The sequence below is a fragment of the Phyllostomus hastatus genome, unplaced genomic scaffold (genome assembly GCF_019186645.2).
Source record: "Phyllostomus hastatus isolate PE091 unplaced genomic scaffold, TTU_PhHast_1.1 phas_scaffold_129, whole genome shotgun sequence".
Taxonomy (NCBI): Eukaryota; Metazoa; Chordata; class Mammalia; order Chiroptera; family Phyllostomidae; genus Phyllostomus; species Phyllostomus hastatus.
In genome coordinates, this window is record NW_025334009.1 from 1,987,314 (window position 1) to 2,004,005 (window position 16,692).

At 61.0% G+C, this 16,692-nt stretch overlaps 1 protein-coding gene across 1 annotated transcript in view; it reads left to right on the top strand.

Annotated features, from left to right (window-relative positions):
• LOC123830605 (contactin-4-like) overlaps positions 1–16,692 on the top strand; it is a 212,148-nt gene that overhangs the window by 95,683 nt on the left and 99,773 nt on the right. Inside the window, exon 4 of the mRNA XM_045857008.1 lies at positions 7,695–7,790. Within this exon, the coding sequence (XP_045712964.1) occupies positions 7,695–7,790 (96 nt within the window). The remainder of the gene's footprint in view (positions 1–7,694; positions 7,791–16,692) is intronic.

The following is a 16,692-nucleotide window of genomic DNA, read 5'->3' on the forward strand; positions in this document are numbered from 1 at the left end:
GGGGCCTGTGTGTGCACGGTGCTGGAAGTCCACGCACCCTGTGCATGGACTCAGGGTGGTCACCCTCCTCCAGGTCAGGCAGACACCCCCTCAGGGGGCGACACAGGAGCGCAAACGCTGCCTGACCGGCTCACTGGGGACCTGGCACCGGTCAGACACTGCCCTGTGGCCTGGCGAGTCTGCAGAGGGTCCGGCCTCCACTGAGCCTTCGTTTGGGGGACAGAAGGGGGGACACTAAGCCAACCGGCCTGTAAATGAAGAAAGGGATTGCAGCTCCTGGTGCCGATGGCTGTGAAGGCGGGTAAAGAGGGGACTGGTGGGCCGTCCCCGGGCCGGTGGTGGCCCGCCTGTGACGGACGCTCAGGGAGGGCTGCTCTGAGGGGCGGCGTCCAGCAGGGCCCCGGCGGACAACGGGCGCGGCGAGCCAAGGGTGGGTCAGGGGCGCCCCGAGCTAGGGAACCGCAAGTTCAAAGGTCCCGAGGTGTGTGAGGCACCGGGGGCAGACTTGGCTTCTGTGAGGAAATCAGGGGGGACGGCCGCAGGGCGGAGGCTGGGGCGTGAGCGGGGCCGGCTCCCCGAGGGCCCTTGTGGGACGCAGGGAGGAGTCGATGCTTTTCCCTGAAGTTCCCCAGGCCACAGGCTTCTCTGAATACGCACGTGCCTCCCCACGTTGTGAAGCAGGAAACCCACGGAGCAGCTGCCTGTCCCTGGACGCCCGCCCCCCCGGGTCAGGGCGCCGGCGGAGAGGGGAGCGTCCCCTCCCACAGCCTCAGTGGCAGTGGTGTCCTCGGCGCCTGTCTCCGGGGAAGAGCAAGCTGTTCCCGGAGGCGGATCCCGAGGTCGGCCGTGGGGGCCCCGCGGGCAGGGCAGGCGCACGTCCTCAGGGCGCAGGCGGCCAGCTCGCGTCTTCCCTGGAGGTGTTCCCGGGCTGCCGAAAGGGCGGGACCGTGGGGACACCATGGCCACGTCCAAGAAGTGAGGGAAGAAAGAAGAGCGCCGAAGGGAGACAGAAAAGCGGCTGGGGGGGCGGCGGGGGGAGTCACGCACTCGCCGAGAGAAGCGGCAGCCGTGAACTTGTGTCTCGTCGGGTCGGGAAGGGAGCGTCGAGGGGCGAGAACGGCCGGGCCGAGGAGGGTCAGGCGGCGCGCCCGGGCGGCGCCGTTCCTGATGCTCCGTTCCCCGTCGGGCAGAGGGCACGTACGTGCGGGGGCTCCCGGGTCGGGGGGCCCGGGGTCGGAGGTCCGGGGTCTCGGGCGTGGGTGTTCCTTCCGGTACAACAGATCAGCGGCAGCAACGCTTACCTCGCAGAGCCGTGGCGAGGACTGGGTGGACAGACACATCACTTCCGAAAGCGATGCATCCCACGCGGCCCCGAGGCCTCCTTCGCGTGGAGCAGGGACCGTTCCTTGGAGCCCCGGCCTCGGTTTGTTTCTGGAAGGCAGGCGTGTGCAGCCGTGGGGTGCAGAGGACAAGGCCCCCCCACCCCCACCCCACCGCCACCTTTGCTGAGTGCGGAACCACCAACCCCCGGCGGGTCCACCTTCGTGACCCCCCACATGCCCGTCCCTTCTCCCTGCCGTCTCCTCCCCGCCGAGCTCTGCTGCACGAGAGAATAATGAGCGAGAAACGCCTGTGAATAAACATCAGCTCTGAGAGCATTTTTAGTCACTAATCCTTTCTGGAACTTTCTCGGCTCTGCTTCTCTTCCCCGTTTCCCCAGCATTTGCGTTGTCCTTTGTTTCTTCTTCGGTTAATCAAAAATTGCCCTCGGATCCTGTGCGCCGCTCTCACACACTGGTCAGTGGGGAGAGTTCCGATGGAGTTCCTTCCTTCCTCGCCGTGAACGACTGACACTGAGGTCTTTGCAGCTTCCTGTGGTTCTGCACGGTGCCCCCCTGCCCCAAAGTGGCTCCAAATCGCGGTGCTGCTCCGGTCCTCGGAAAGGGAGAACTCTGCACCCCGAGGGGCGAGGGGCGGGGGGCGGGGAGGGTGGGCGTCAGGCCCGGGGCAGCTCCCACGCCGCCTCCGCCTCTGCCCCTCTGCGCAGGAAGTGCCCCAGGAGCCTCTGTGACTCGTAGCAGGGGCGTCAGGGGCTCTGGAGGAGCGGGGTCGAAAGCCGTGTAAACTGTGCACAGGAACTTAGCAACCCTGATAAGGCTCCTCGCTGACACTGACAAGGACCTCCAGGAAGGGGCTTGCCCCCTTCTGGGTGCGGAGCCGCCAGCCAGAAGCCGGTTTGCACGGCTCTCTGTGGACCTGGACGGCGGGGGCTGACGTCGGAGCTGTAGCGCGGCCGCGGGTTCCCGCCGTGTCCGTTCGCCGGTGGGGAGGGAGGAGGTGACTGGCCCTGAAACGTGGAACGGCAGAGAAATTTTTAAAAATGTTTGCTGAAGATTGGATAAACACATAGAAAAACTAATGACGGGAAACACGAGATACTGACGGGCGTATCTGTCATCATTTTCTGTGGATACATGTATTTTCGGTTCCCATTCACACCTGTTTTTTCCATCTGGTATAGCGCATAGACTTCCAAAATGTGCAGCTCCACGAGTGAATTTATAGAACCAGGAAGTGAAAACTTCCCCCCACATAACGCATTGTGTGTCTTGCACGAACGGCGACGCGCACCAGTCTGTACTGTGTACGAGAGGGGCGTGCCCCCCTTCACACCACAGAGCCGCAGGCTGTGGCCGGCCGCACCACCGCAGAGAGAAGGTCGGGAGGAGGGTGCCTCGGACAGGTCGGCGTGAGTGTGTCTTCACTGCGCGTCCCGGAACGACCGCGATCCCCTCACACCACACACACGGCCTGTGGCTGACTTCAGCCCCCGGGGAGACTTGGAGACGCAACGAGGAAGACGGCGTCCGCGTCCCAGCAGCACTCGCTGACGCAGCAGGGGTGGCCGGCCGCTGGGTCTGGCAGACTCATGAGCGGTCTCTGCAGACTCTGGTGCTCCGGGCGATAACCAGCCCCCGGGGCAGGCGGGACGGGCAGTGCTGCTCACGCAGGATCCGTATCTTCAAGGAGCCCCATGAGACAGGAGTCACCGTCCTGATACTGGGGACGAGGACAGGGATGTCCTCAGAGACTCGGGGACTGGCCCTCGTCATGCAGCTGGAGCATACAAGGGCGGGGGCTGTTTTCGGGGTCCCAGACTCCGGGCCGCGTGTCTCCACGTCTCCGAGGGCCCCTTCTGAGCACTGTCCCGCAGGGAGCCCAGCCAGCCACTCCAGTGTCACGGCGGCCTCTTCCTGCTTCCTGGGCGGAAAGGGCGTCAGAGTCGTGGCTTCGCAGCACAAGGTTGTGTGAATCTAGACTTGCCTTCCCCATGAGTCTCCAGAGTCCAAGCCCCCTGAGCCAACACATGCCCGCACGAGCTCCCCCCCCCCCCGGAGCAAACGGCAGAGCCGAGACGCCAGCAGGAGGATGCGGCGTGACAGTGGGGTCAGAGCTCTGCTCCAAGACCCTCGTCCTCTTCGCCCACAGCGCGACCACCGTTAGGAAGGGCAACTCACAGCCAGTGCTTCAAGCAGCCGTTTTCCCCAGCTGGCACTGGTGTCCTTGTTGATGCTGCTTTCGCAGCTTGGAGGAAATAGCGCTGGATTTCTTGTGCTGAGCCCAGCCTGGGCGAAGGGTGGCGTCCAGGGGCACTCAGGTCGGGGGAAAGGCGGAGTGTGTGTGTGTGTGTGTGTGTGTCCGCTGACAGTGAACAGCACAGGAGGGAAACACACGCATGGCTCGCAGGGCTCCCTGTCTCCTCTCTCCTCCCTCGCCCCGGGCGACCACAGCTCCTCTGTGTGATGGGAGAGCCCTCACCGCCCGCCTAAATGAGCTCCCCCTCAACTCACTGATACCACGTCTCAGAAACACCCTGGACCCCCGTGCCTTCGTTTTCCCCACGCCACCCAGGGGTTCATCCACAGGGACCACGTCCTCAGCCCTGAACCCCAGCAACGCTCCAGACAGAGCCTGTGGCTCCGCCCCACTCTCCGGCTCTCTCCGCAGCCGCGTCCGCGTGTCCACGTGTCCACGTGTGATTTTTATCGTCTGTCACACAGGGCAGCTTAAAGCCCCTGGCGCACTTTTCTCCCTGGGGGTTTAACTGCCAAACGCTTTCTCTGTGCTGCCCGTGAGTAGCACGCTCCCAGCGCCACCCGTGTGTTCTGATCTCCCGTGAATCAGAGCACGGGTGTCACAGTCCGTGGGAGAGTGAAGAGCAGCGGTTTTCACGGAAAAACAGGATCGGGAAACACATTTGCCACAAAACTGTGCCTGCGTCCCTTGGCACGTGGCTTCTGGGGGCAGTGTGTGTAAAACGCTGACCGATGAAATCGACTGGGAAAGTATGGCCGTCTCTTTTCCCCAAGTCCGCACTCCCGGGGCAGTGAGCCACACACACGAAGCCGGAGAAGCAGGCTGTCAGAGACACCGCGGCGCCTGGGTGCTAATTCCGGCCCGACACACTCATCACGGGCTCACCCAGCCGTGTGGTAAGCCTGCAGCTGCTGGGAGCGAAGGGGCGGCGCCCAGGGGTGGTGGCTCGGCTCCACCCTCCGCTCCTCCCCCAGCATCCCACACCGAGGGCTCCCCTGCGGGGGGAGGGAAGAACAGATTTGGAAGCAGGGGCACCGGCTCTTCTCACTGTGCGGGGTACGTGCGTTTTCTTAAACGCTTACGGAAGAGTATAACATTCACTCAGAGGAACTCCTTCGCTGCCTTTGGGCCGTGGAGGAGCGCGCCTGAGCCAGGATGCCCTTTGCCTCTGGCTTCGCCGACCCCACGGGGGCGCGGTGGGTGGGTTCTGGGCCGCGAGAGCGGCGGCTTTGGAGAGAGATGGACGGGGCTGTCTTCTCGTGGCCACGTCCAGGGGCGGGGACCTCCCTGAGCTGCAGCCCCACGGCCTGCAGACCGGGAACTGGTACGGGGCGACCTGGATACATTGTGCAAAGGGACGCTGTTACTGCTGTTCCGTGTGCCGTGGTCACACGTGTGACAGAGCCACGTCCGTGACGTGCTCTCTTCCGTCACGCCCGTTTCTGCCCGTCTGTTCCCTGGACCAGGGCTTTGGAGACAAACGGCTCTAAATAATTTGTGGAAATAACTGAACAAGGCCTGGCATTCAGTGTATGAGCTTCCAAAAACGCCCGTTCACGCACTGGGTCCTTTGATTAGGGCGGTAAAGACGCGGCCTGCAAGGAGCGCCTGGGCGGAGAGCCGTGGCCGAGGGCCGGCTTTGGGCAAGGAGTTTCTCCGTACGCATGCGCGTGAGTGCAGCGTCCCAGGACTGGCGTCCGCAGCCTGACCTCAGCTGCGCTGCTGCTGGGGACCCTTTCTATGCAGAGCGGTGGGGGCGTGGCTTGCCATAGGGGCGTGGTTTGGTGATGGGGCGTGGCTTGACGATAGGGGCGTGGCTTGGCAAGAGGGGCGTGGCACGGCTCGCGGGTCCAGCCTCCTCCGCAGGCAGAGCAAGGAGATGCAGAGCCCCGAACTCGCAGCCCGAAAGACCTTGTGCTTTTCCAGTGTTACTCTCACCGCGTCTTTCCCCATCGTCCTTATTTTAAAACAAAGCGCACCCGTCTCACTCACCAGGAAGCGAAGCCTCGCCCGAAGTCCGTGGCAGACCCACACGTGGCCGCGATGAGGTCCACGCAGACCCATCCACGCGGGTGCTTGCTGTTCGCCGGGCAGGGAGGGCCCGGCGGCGCCCGGCGTCCGTTTCAGGGAACCGGGAAGGATGCGCAAGTGTTTCCTCCGACCCCCGGTGAACGAGCCGTGTCTGTCTTCCCCAGGCCCGCCGAGCTGCGTGGAGTCAGAACCGCAGACGGGAGGAACGGGGGCTGGGCTCCGCGCCGCCACTCGCCCCTCGGAGAGCTGGGAATCACGGCAGGCGCCTCTCGTGTCCCCTCTCGTCTTCAGCGCTGCTGCTCCAGCCGGAGCGGTGGCGGTTCTAGTCGCTGCCACCTGCCGGCTCCCGCTTCTCCGGGCGGCCCTGCAGGTGGGCTGGGGCGTCCTCCGTGCGGAGGCGGATGACTCATTCCGAGGACCCGCCTACAGAAGTGACAGTTCACACACGCTCCAGGTCACTCTCAGGGATCGTGACTTACACTGTTAGTGCCATAACGAAGTTTTTAAAATCGCTGGTTTTCATCTCCTCCAAAGGTGTCCCAAACCGTCCCCTTAAAGGGAAGAAAGATTCACGTCCTGGCCCCATGGGGTGCTCACGGGGTAAACAGTGCCTTATCGCATCAGAAAGGAGGTCCGGAGTCCAGCCCGGTTCCGTTGTGTGCCCCACATGTGACCCCCAGGCCCCTCACGCCTCGGCTCTGGTGGCCTCCGGGTGCCCAGGGTCGGACCGCGCCGGCCAGGCCACCCGCCACCCTGGCGTCCTTTCACGGCAGCGGCTGTGTCCTCACGACGTGTGTGCCCTGAGCGGGCGACCAGGTGCTGTTTGGTGACAATGTCGTAAATCCCTAATCCATGAAAACGAGAACGCACAGACTCACAGCGTGCCGAGGAAGCCAGGAACCGTGGCGCGTGTGCCTGTCTGTGGCCCTGCCCCGAACCGCCCCTGAGACCCAGGCCCTGCGTGGAAGCCCTCCCCATGCAGCACCGTGCCTGGGGGCCCCCTTCTCTGCACCCCTCACGCCACCACCTTCACCCAGTGCCCTGGGACCTCTCTCTGCCAGTCTGCGTAATGGGGACATTAATCCTACTTAACTCAAATGATCACTGTCACGTGACATGCTCACCCACACGCCAGGGGGAGGAGACAGCACGGGTCATGAACTCTCGCGTGCGCAGTGAGCTGGCCCCCAGCCCGCCAGGACATGCTGGGCGTGGCACGCACCTCAAATCTGGGAAGAGGTCATCAAATCAAACGTCTTACGTGGCAAAAACGAAAGGGCACGCCAGACACCCCTCGAAAGGATGTACGTTTACGAGGATGGAGTGAAACCATTTTTAACAATAACATGACGTTTCATTGGACACGTTTCTCGCGTGAACCTGTTCCTAGTGGCGACTGCTCACGCGGTGACTCCAGCTGTGATCTGGCGTCTGTGGTGGCTTCTCGCTCTCCCCAGACCTGCCCTCCTGGGGAGAGGGGACCGTCCTTCCGGACGGAACCTAGGGCGGTGCCTTATCAACACTGAACACTACACACAGACTTTAAACAGCTGCATACGAGTGTATGTGTCTATTTGTACGTTGTGTATAGTGTGCGTGTGTGTGTGCAGAGTCCTACCTCTGTACACAGAGAGTGACAGGCATGCTCACATGTGACAGAGTGGTTTGCGCAGTGGTCACAGTTTCTTCACCTAGACTGGGACCGTCCACAGAATGTTCCAGAGCAATGGAGACATTCTGTCTTTGCCGTCCAGCATGGCGAGCAGTAACCACAGGTGCCAGCAAGCAGCTAGTGTGGCTGAGGAACTGGATGGATTACAGATCTTCCTTCATTGAGGTGCTTTGAATCCAAACAGGGCCCAGGGCGAGCGGCCGCCCTACGGCGCAGATGTGGAGTTGCGGACGATGGGACCGCGTCCTGGGAGGGGAGGCTGAGCGGGGTGCGCCCCGGGCGGGGCCCCGGAGGCCGACCCCGGCTAAGGCCCCCCTGTGGGAGACACGGCACAGCCCCGGGTCACCCTAGGACTTCCCAGGCTAAACCCTGTTTCTGTGATGTCTGCCCACAGATCTGGAGAACTTCAAGACGAGGACACGGAGCACGGTGTCAGTCCGCCAAGGTCAGGGGATGGTGCTGCTGTGCGGGCCGCCCGCCCACTCCGGAGGTGAGTCCGGCCCCGGCCCCGGCCAGGGTGTGCCTCAGGGGCTCCTGGCTCTCTCCCCGGCGCCAGCTGAGGGGACGGTGTCGCTGGTAGATGCCCAGATGCCTCTGTGACTCGTCCCCAGTGCCCGCCATCCTTATGACCGGGAAACGTCAGGTTGTGCGGACGCCCCGCCCACTCCTGCCACCGGGCGCGGGGGGCGGGGGGTGGTAAGGCCCCAAGTTGGTGGGAGTCTGAATCCTGTTACTGGGCACGGGGGCAGAGGGACAGTACCCCGGGACCTTGGCCGGCGGGATCGGGCTAAAAGCTGGCCTCGCTTCGGTCCACGCCGCTGCTGGCCCTGTACCAGAGGACCCAGGACAGTCCTGTGACCGCGGGCTGCAGGACCTCTTTGTAGGGGTTCTCAGTGGCTGGACCGCTGGGCACGCACTTGACCGAGAGCAGCTGGGAAGCCTCAGGAACCCGAGTTCGCCGTGTTCCCACACTCACTTCCGACGGGGCCGGCGGCGTGCGGTCCAGGCTGGCGCCCCCTGAGGGTGTGCCCCAGAGCCTGGTCTTTCCCCCATCCACTCTGGTCTCAGACTCGAGGCGTGCCCGGGGCCCCAGGTGTGCGGGCAGGGAGAGGAGGCGGGAGGAGGCCGGGGCGAAGTTGGTGCCCGCACTTCAGCGCGTCTCCCCCGTGGGGAAAGCTGCGTTGCCTGAGGACGCTTACCTGCCTTGCACTGATCACGCCCAGTGGCAAAGGGGACTGAAAAGGCAAGCATTTTATTAAGATACCTGGTGGCCCAGAAAATATGTTAATTCTGTGAATAAAGGAGAGTGTGGAGAGAGGCTGTGGAGGCAGCCTGCGGCTCCAGCCAGAAGGACCCACTTGCCTGAGCGGCAAATCAGATGCACAGAGAGGACTCAGGTGTGCAGGGCTCTCAGGTGTGCAGGGCTCAGGTGTGCAGGGCCCTGGTGTGCAGGGCTCACAGGTGTGCAAGGATTACAGGTGTACAGGGCCCTGGTGTGCAGGTATCACAGGTGTGCAAGGATTACAGGTGTGCAGGGATCTCAGGTGTGCAGTGATCCCAGGTGTGCAGGGCTCACAGGTGTGCAGGGCCCAGGTGTGCAGGGCTCACAGGTGTGCAAGGATTACAGGTGTGCAGGGCTCACAGGTGTGCAAGGATTACAGGTGTGCAGGGCTCTCAGCTGTGCAGGGCTCACAGGTGTGCAGGGCCCAGGTGTGCAGGGCTCACGGACAGTGCCGTTTACCAGGGCTCCGCCGCAATGTGAGGTGACCGAGGGATACACTCTCCTCTTGGAAGCTCTGCACAAAGTCCAAGCTCACCTCCGCTACGCTGTGGTGGCCTTAGTTTCCTATTTGGCTTGACTCGTGATCTAAAATGAAAATACTTGACCCTGAGCACCTGAAAACACCCTTTTCTTTTCGTCCCGTGTCCAAGCGTCGTCGCTCTTCCTTCCTCCTCTCCTGGCCCAGCCCCGTCTCCAGCAGGGCACAGCCGCACAGTAAGCGAAGGCTCCCCTTCAAGCACAAAGAAGACTAGACGGGCAGGCGGGAGAGGCCGGTGCCCTTGAGGTCTGGGTCAAAGCCTCGGAGTCCCGGGGCTGCTGGCTGTGAAGGCCTCGGGGGACGCGGGCCGGAGGTTGGAGGTCTGTGTTCGGAGAAGTGGGCCTGTTCCTTAGGGCCCACCTGCCCTGCCAGTGAGTGTCAGACCCCCCGCGTTTGGGGCCCGGGACACGCGTGCCGGCCCTGCCGTGTCCCCAGTCACCGTTCCGTTCCGGGCAAATGCCCCCCAATCCCCCACGCTGCCCCCCGCTTCGCTATAAAGGCAGACGGTGAAGGGCGATCCTCAGACCCTTTCACTTCTGACTCTCCGCAGAACTAACTCAGTGAAAACTAGGTGCACTCACTGCGCATGCGTGCGTTCTGGAAGCGCTGCCCCTGCGCAAGGGAACCCAATGGCTGGGTGGGTTCAGGCTGCAGAAAAGCTCACCCAGGCCAGCACACCCCTCCTGACTGTGGAATCCGATCAAAACAGGAATCCGGGCTTCTGCCCACTTCTCCCTGGGCTGCCGCCCCGCCATCGAGGGTGCGCGACGGGGCGGTGACGCCGAGCCCGGATCTTGTAGGGTCACGGGGTGGGGCCAGCACCCCGCCCTCTGGTGTAACGGCCCCTGGGGAAGGGTGAAGCCCCTGCTGTGTGGGGGGCAACCCCCAGAGGACCTGCGTCCTCCCCGGGCACAGAGAGACGGGTCCCACCATCCCCAGACGTCCCCGAGGTGGGCCCGCAGCCCGGAGCCCAGACCGAGAGCTGTGCCCAGGCTCCCGACAGCCTGGCTGGTGAGAGGGAGGGAGCGAGGGCTCTCACCTGGGCCTTGGAGCCGCGAGCTGGGCCCGCCGGGCCAGGGGCGGGGAGGAGGTGGGTCGGCCTCTGTCCCGGCCGCAGGGTACAGAGTGACAGCAGATGCCTGTGGTCAGGGGGCCATGTGTCCCATTTCAAAGCCGGGCAGCGGTGGGCCTTCTCGGGGTCCCAGGAGACCGAGCAGCACAGGGTCTGTCTTCCTTGAACAGCATTTCGGCCAGCAGGCCTCTGCGGGACCCCCAGCCTCTGCGCGTGACACCCCCTCACCTCGGGGCTGGCAGGGGCGGTCCAGATGCGATGTCCCTGCGTATGTTTCACCGTTAAATCCCGACACGGACGCGGGGGCCTGGAAGTCCTGCTGGGCTCGCGCTGTCCTGAGGCCCGGAGCCCTCACCCGGGTCCCCTCCCCGCTGGGCCGCCACCCCCAGGCACCCCGGGGCGGCAGCAGGCCCCGCCAGACGCAAAAGGGCTGAGGTCCCTGAGGCTCTCCCCTGCCCCTGTGAGCAAGCACCCGAGCTGCTCCCCGGTGGCACCCCCACGCACGTTTGTCGGGGGGCCCTCTGCCCCCACCGCCTCTCACCTCAGCAGGATCCTTGCTCTCGGGGTGCGGTCGTGGGTCGGGGTGCACTCTGCAGGCCGGGGCCCCCACCCAGGGCCTGTGCAAGCAAAATCAGGATTTTCACAAGGTGGCCAAGTGAGTCACATGCACATAAGGTCGGGGAAGCCCTGAGCTAACCTGCGGTGCACACGCACACACACACACGTGCACGCACATACACATGCACTCCCATGCGAGCACATACCAGCTCGGCCCGGGCTGGCAGGATGATAAAGCATGGCCAGGGCACCATGTTGAAGCCGTAGGTGCCCACCCTTCTCCCCCGAGGTGCCCTGGTTCCGGGAACCCAGGCAGGGTCCCCAGGCCTGTAGACCCTGAGGCAGCACCAGGTGGTGGGCCCCACACAGACCACCTCCTGCGGAACGTGCCCCGGGGGAGGGGCTGATTCTTCCGTCAGATCCTTGCCTCAGAAGCCTCAAATAGAGTGGCCCCTGGCACTCCCTGTGACCTCGAGTGTTTCTCTGGCTGTTGACGGGAGAGGCGGACAGCTCAGAGGAGTCCGGCTCTTTTCTCGTGTCCCGGGTGGCATTTCGCATTCGGCCGGCTCCGACGTCCTGTCAGGGAGAGTATGGCTTTCTGGAGCACAGAGGAGAAAGCTGGTGATTCTGAGATTGTTTCACTATCGTGGGTTTTACAGAAACTAGCTATAACTGTCATCGTCCGATGCCTCTGCCCAGGACACGTCCCCATTAGAGTTGTGTCACTCCGAGGCGTCAGACACAGGGACCTTGTAACAGAGCGCCCGGATGTGGTTCCTTTAATTCCACACTTGTCAGACTTCCCTTCAGCTCGATTTCTGACAGTTCTGAGTAACGGTGGTTCTGTGTTTCAGTTGTAATTTTTATGTGGTTGTGCGAGGAGGCGAGCCGTGTCTGCTGACGCCGCCGCCGTCTTGACCAGAAGGCCAGAAGAGCTGATTCTTGATTTATGTTCCTTAACAACTGCGTAGTTGGCATGCATTTCTCAGAAACGTCTCCCGAGAGGTTCCTGTGGAACCCGGGCCTGCTGTGCGCGTGTATCAGCCATGCCCCGGCACGGCGGCTGCGTTAAAAATGCCGGAGCAGCATTCTCACGGCATTTGAAAACCACCCTTGGAGACTCGAATGGCAGTGAGGCTCCTCCGCCGATGGTCTCTTGTGGGCCCAACCCTGCAAGGCCCCGCACGCTGCACCTCCCCGGGGTGTGCAGCCGCCTCTGCAGTGGGTGCCGGGCTCCACCCCGCTCCCTCCGAGGAGACAGAGCCCTGAGTGCCCCTCAGAGACACTGGGGAGACCCCGAGTTTGAAAAGCGCTGGGATTTTTTCATGGACCACAAGTCTTCCAAGTGCCATCTTCTGCTTCTCCGAGGTGGCGTTTTTACAGAAGTGGAATTCGATATTTTTAAATCAGTATGACATCAGCACCGGCTTGTCATGAGCAGCTGCGAGACGCATGCCACTCGTAAGTGTTGACTCGCAGCCTCCTCTTCCGGTTCGGTGACACCGGGCGGACCCGTTCCCCGGGCAGACGCCCCGAGGAAGCGGGGTGGGGTCAGATGCTGCCTCCCCCCCGAGGGCGCCCGGCAACGCCAACGCGCACGTGGGAGGGGCGCCCTCGGAAAAGCAGTAGAATTAGAGAGGCCTCTCGGGGGTCCTGTGGCACGAGGGGCCGGAGGGAGAGGGAGCCGAGTCTGGTACCGGCGTGGAAGAGTTGGGATCGGCAGCGCAGACTCGGCTGAGAGCTGAGTTAGCGATGAGCACGACCGGACAAAGAAGGTTTTTCAAGTGCAAAGACGGAAGTGCGACGGCCAGAGAGCTCCGTCAGCGTGGGAACGGGGGGCGAGGACCTCGCCGCGGCAGGAGTGCGACTGGCGGCCTCGCCACCCGGCGCGTGCTGCTCTGTTTCACCTACAGCTTTGCGTCCTCACAGTGTCCTCGCGACAGCGAAAGCATGCTGTGCTTGCTCCGCTCCGAGAGGGGGCCGGAGGCTGTGGTGCTATTCGGGACTTCCATCATCAGAGGACACACGGGTCACAGGTCGGGGGAGGTACGAGAACAGAGTACGTGCCTTCCAGGTTGCTGGCGACAGTTAGACCAAGGAGTTCCACTCTCTCGGCCAGCAGCTGAAAGTGGAGATGAGCAGAACAGCATACATTTTAAAGGACACAAAAAGGATGACAGATAACATGTATGTAGTTTGCTTATGACAAAGCATGAAGAGATAACTTCACATTAAACTCGAGAGCGTCAGACCGAGTCACACAGATCACCCGTGTGACCTAACCGAGACAGGACAGTGCTTTCTTTATAGTGTAATACCCGTCTTCCTAACAAAATGGGCTTTATTTTTAATTTTTAGGTACACCCTCTAATTTTAAATGAGGTTAAGAATGCTACTGTACGAAGCTGGAGTTGAAATGTTGGGGTTTAACTCAGTTTACCCCATAAGTGAGAGATGTTTTTAAAAGAAAAGAAAGGAGGGTAAACATAGTACTTTAAGACCAAGTATTATTAATGTGCAAAAAACATTAAATCAGGAAGAGATACTTTTGTCATCAAAATGCGCAAACCACAGTGCAGACACACCAATTCCATTGTTTCCAGCACCATAAAAGAGAAGGTCAAGTTTATAATGCTGACAACTTGGACACACAGGGAGAAAATACTAAAGCACATTTGTTCTTTAACGTGACGGGCTACATAAATAGAATATAAACATCTGACTAATAAAATAACAAATATTATTTATGTACTCACAGGGTCAGTCACAGGTCAGGTATACACAGCAACAATAACCACGTTTTAAAACACCAAGGCATGCAATGTCAAGTTTGTTTTCTGATGCCCACTGAGCCAAAGCAAAAATTAAAGCCATTGTATAGATGATTCACAAGTGAAAGAAATGACAACAGACGTATCTACACTGGTGAAATTTAGGAAAGTCTACCCAGAAGCAAATTATAACCCTCCATTAACTTGTAAAGCTATTACAAATTATTATAATTTACATTGGAAACCAAAATCAATAAACTAAGTAGTCACCGCATGCAGTTAAAATGAACACAAAACCAGCCGTGGGAAACAGGAGGTGGGGGGGAAGGCTCCGCGTCGGTGAATCAGAAACAGACGCGGCACTCCGAGACCCCCGAGAGTTCTGAGAGAGAGAGAACATGCCGGTGCATTTCCCTCCAAATCTAATCAAGAACAAACAAGAGAAATACAAGTGCACGAAATTGGAGCTAAAAGGAGTATATCATTTTGCATATAAGACTTAAAATCATAAGAGGAAACTACGTACAACTCTGGAATCATTGGAACATCTGGATGAAATGAACCATCTACTGAAAATGTATAAATAACAAAATTGAACCCAGAGAACACAGAAAACCTGAATAGACCAATCCACAATCCTGACAGGAAATGGGAGTTGTGAAGAATGACTTTCTCCAAGTGCTCCGGGCTATAAGATGTATGAGGAAATTCTTTGGAAAGTCGTAGGTAATTCCCCTGCACACAGTTGGTGCCAGGGCAAAGCCACGAGGACCTAGTCCATTTCATGGAACGGCCCCATCCCGGCCCCAGAGCCCAGCGGGCAGCCTGAGGGGAGCAGTCCCACCCGCAAGTGCAGAACTCTCATCGTGGGTGACACACGCCGGGGGCTACTTTAAATGCTCTACACGCGTGAACCGGTGGCCTTCCCACAGCAGCCTGGCGAGGCCCCGTTTTGGAGACGACAGAGCCCCTGAGAGGTCATCTGAGTGCAGGTGACCTGCCTCAGGGGTGCACGAACCCCCACTGTGGTATGTGTGTGTGTAAAGTGGGGGGGAAGGTCTAAGTGCAGGTAGGTAGCTCAGGACCCATGGACACGAACGAAGGAGGGGGGAGGGCGGGAGGAAGTGGGGGTGCCGGGTGGAGGGAGGCGACAGGGGAAAAGCTGGGACAACCACAACAGCATCATCAGCTTCATAAGGCCAAACAGAGTGCTAGCTTAAATCCTTCTCGTATTCAAGATTACAAACACAAAAACAAAGCTGTAAAATGCAATCATCCTGAACAGCAGGAAGGTGCTTCTGTTTCCTGTTCAGTGACACCCAGCAGCTGAAGCGCCTAGGAGACCAGCGTGAACGCACCGGCGTGGACGACAGCTGACGCCGGATGAGGTCGCAGCAGCGTTCACGGTGTCATTATCTCGACTTGTGTCACAGGTGTATGTTTGAAAATGTTCATAGCCACGCATTCAGAAACGCCAGACTTTAGCGCACGCTTCCCCATCGTGAGTTACCTCCTCCCAAAGAGCATGTTCGTCCCAGCCTTTGGGGCAGGGAGGTGTCTGTCTGGGGTGTACAGGCGAGTCTCCAGCACGCGGGGACCGCGTGGCTGCTCCCTGATGTTCCCTTTGAAAATCACTGGGGGTCTGCAACTTCGAGTCGCCGCCCTCGGCCCCCCGAGAGGCGGTCCTCGCGGAACGTGCCCAGGTGAGCAGTCATCCGCTCCGCTTCGCTCCGGCCAGAGCGGTTCCGAGTCTCTGGCGGCGGGTCCCCACCGCGTTCCCGGGGCGCGTGGGCGGTGACGCACCTTCTGTCCGCCCTCGGCCCTGCTCAGGGGACTGCGGGCCTTCCCGCGGCGGGCGGGCGACACCAGGCGGCACCGCAGCCCGGGTAGGAGGCCTGCTTGCGGAGAGGGCGTTATGCTAAGAGGGTGCGTTCGTTTTCAGGTTAGGAAACTTTAAATTCAAGTTGACGGAGCTTCTGTTTTCATTCCCCACGCTCATCTGGGCCGGGGAGATGCGGCGTTTGTCACTGCACACCAGCCAGTGAAACGCAGGGGGAGGAGGGGGGGCCGGCGGTCCAGAGCCGGCATCTGGCCGGGATCTGCAGTCCGTCATGTTTCATTCGGCAGCAGGCGCCACGCCGAATCTGCTTCCCACGGGCCCGCCTCCCCTCACTCTCTCGGAACCCAGGTGCCTGGCAGGGATCTTTAGCAGCCGAAATGCAATTAGCACAAGTTATCTCGGGGTGCAGAGGGTTCCGGGAGCTCGTGCGCACTGGGGGCCGAGGCTGAGTGACACCCGGAGGCTCGGGCACCGAGGACACTAAGCACGAAACGCTGCCCTGTCATTTTCCTGACCACGAGTGGCCTCGATGGGCAGCCAGGCCCGGCCAAGGCACCTCCCTGCCCCGTTACAACACAAGTGACACCCCCATTTGAATGTCAGGGTCCATCCACAGAGCTCAGGGTCCAGCGGCTTGCATGCTGTGCGGAAGCTTCCAGAGCGAGAATGATCGACCTCATTAAAGGATAGGCTGGGAGCGTAAGTCTATCCTCCGTAATCCCAGCCTCAAACGCTCCCCTTTGCTGTGTTCAGCACACACCTTCGAAATGAGGCGCAGGGTGTGGAAGGGCTGTTGTGGGCGCTTCCGGCAAACACCCTCGCCCCCCCCCCCAGGCTGTCCCCGTGGAAGCCGGGAGGCAGCCAGGATCGAGTCAGTGCGGTCCGCTCGCTTCAGCAGTGAGTGAGAGAAATGCGACAGTGTCCACAGTCTCTGCTCACGGGCTGGTAGGATGCGTTTGTCATTCAGGCCCTGCGCCTTGCAAAAAATGACACCGACGAGGAAGAATCCGGGGCGAGCGCCCCGGGGTGTGTGATCTGCGCGCTGCTCTGTGAGCTGCTCCCCGGCTCACTCGGGGCCCCGGCCCGGACGCTGACTCGTGACCCCGCGCGCAGAGGTCTGCCTGCAGCTCCTGCCAGCGCCGCGGCCCAAGGGCCCGCGAGGGCGGTTGGACAGTCTGACGTGTGTGCGTCAACCGCCCAGTGACTCTCTCTCTCAACAGCGGACCGCCCTGCCGGAGGCCGCGGGCTCCCTGCCCGACACCCACTGCCGCTCCGGGTCGGCGCCGCTGTGCCTGGTGGGGTCAGGGACACAGCCGAGAGGGGCGTCTGGC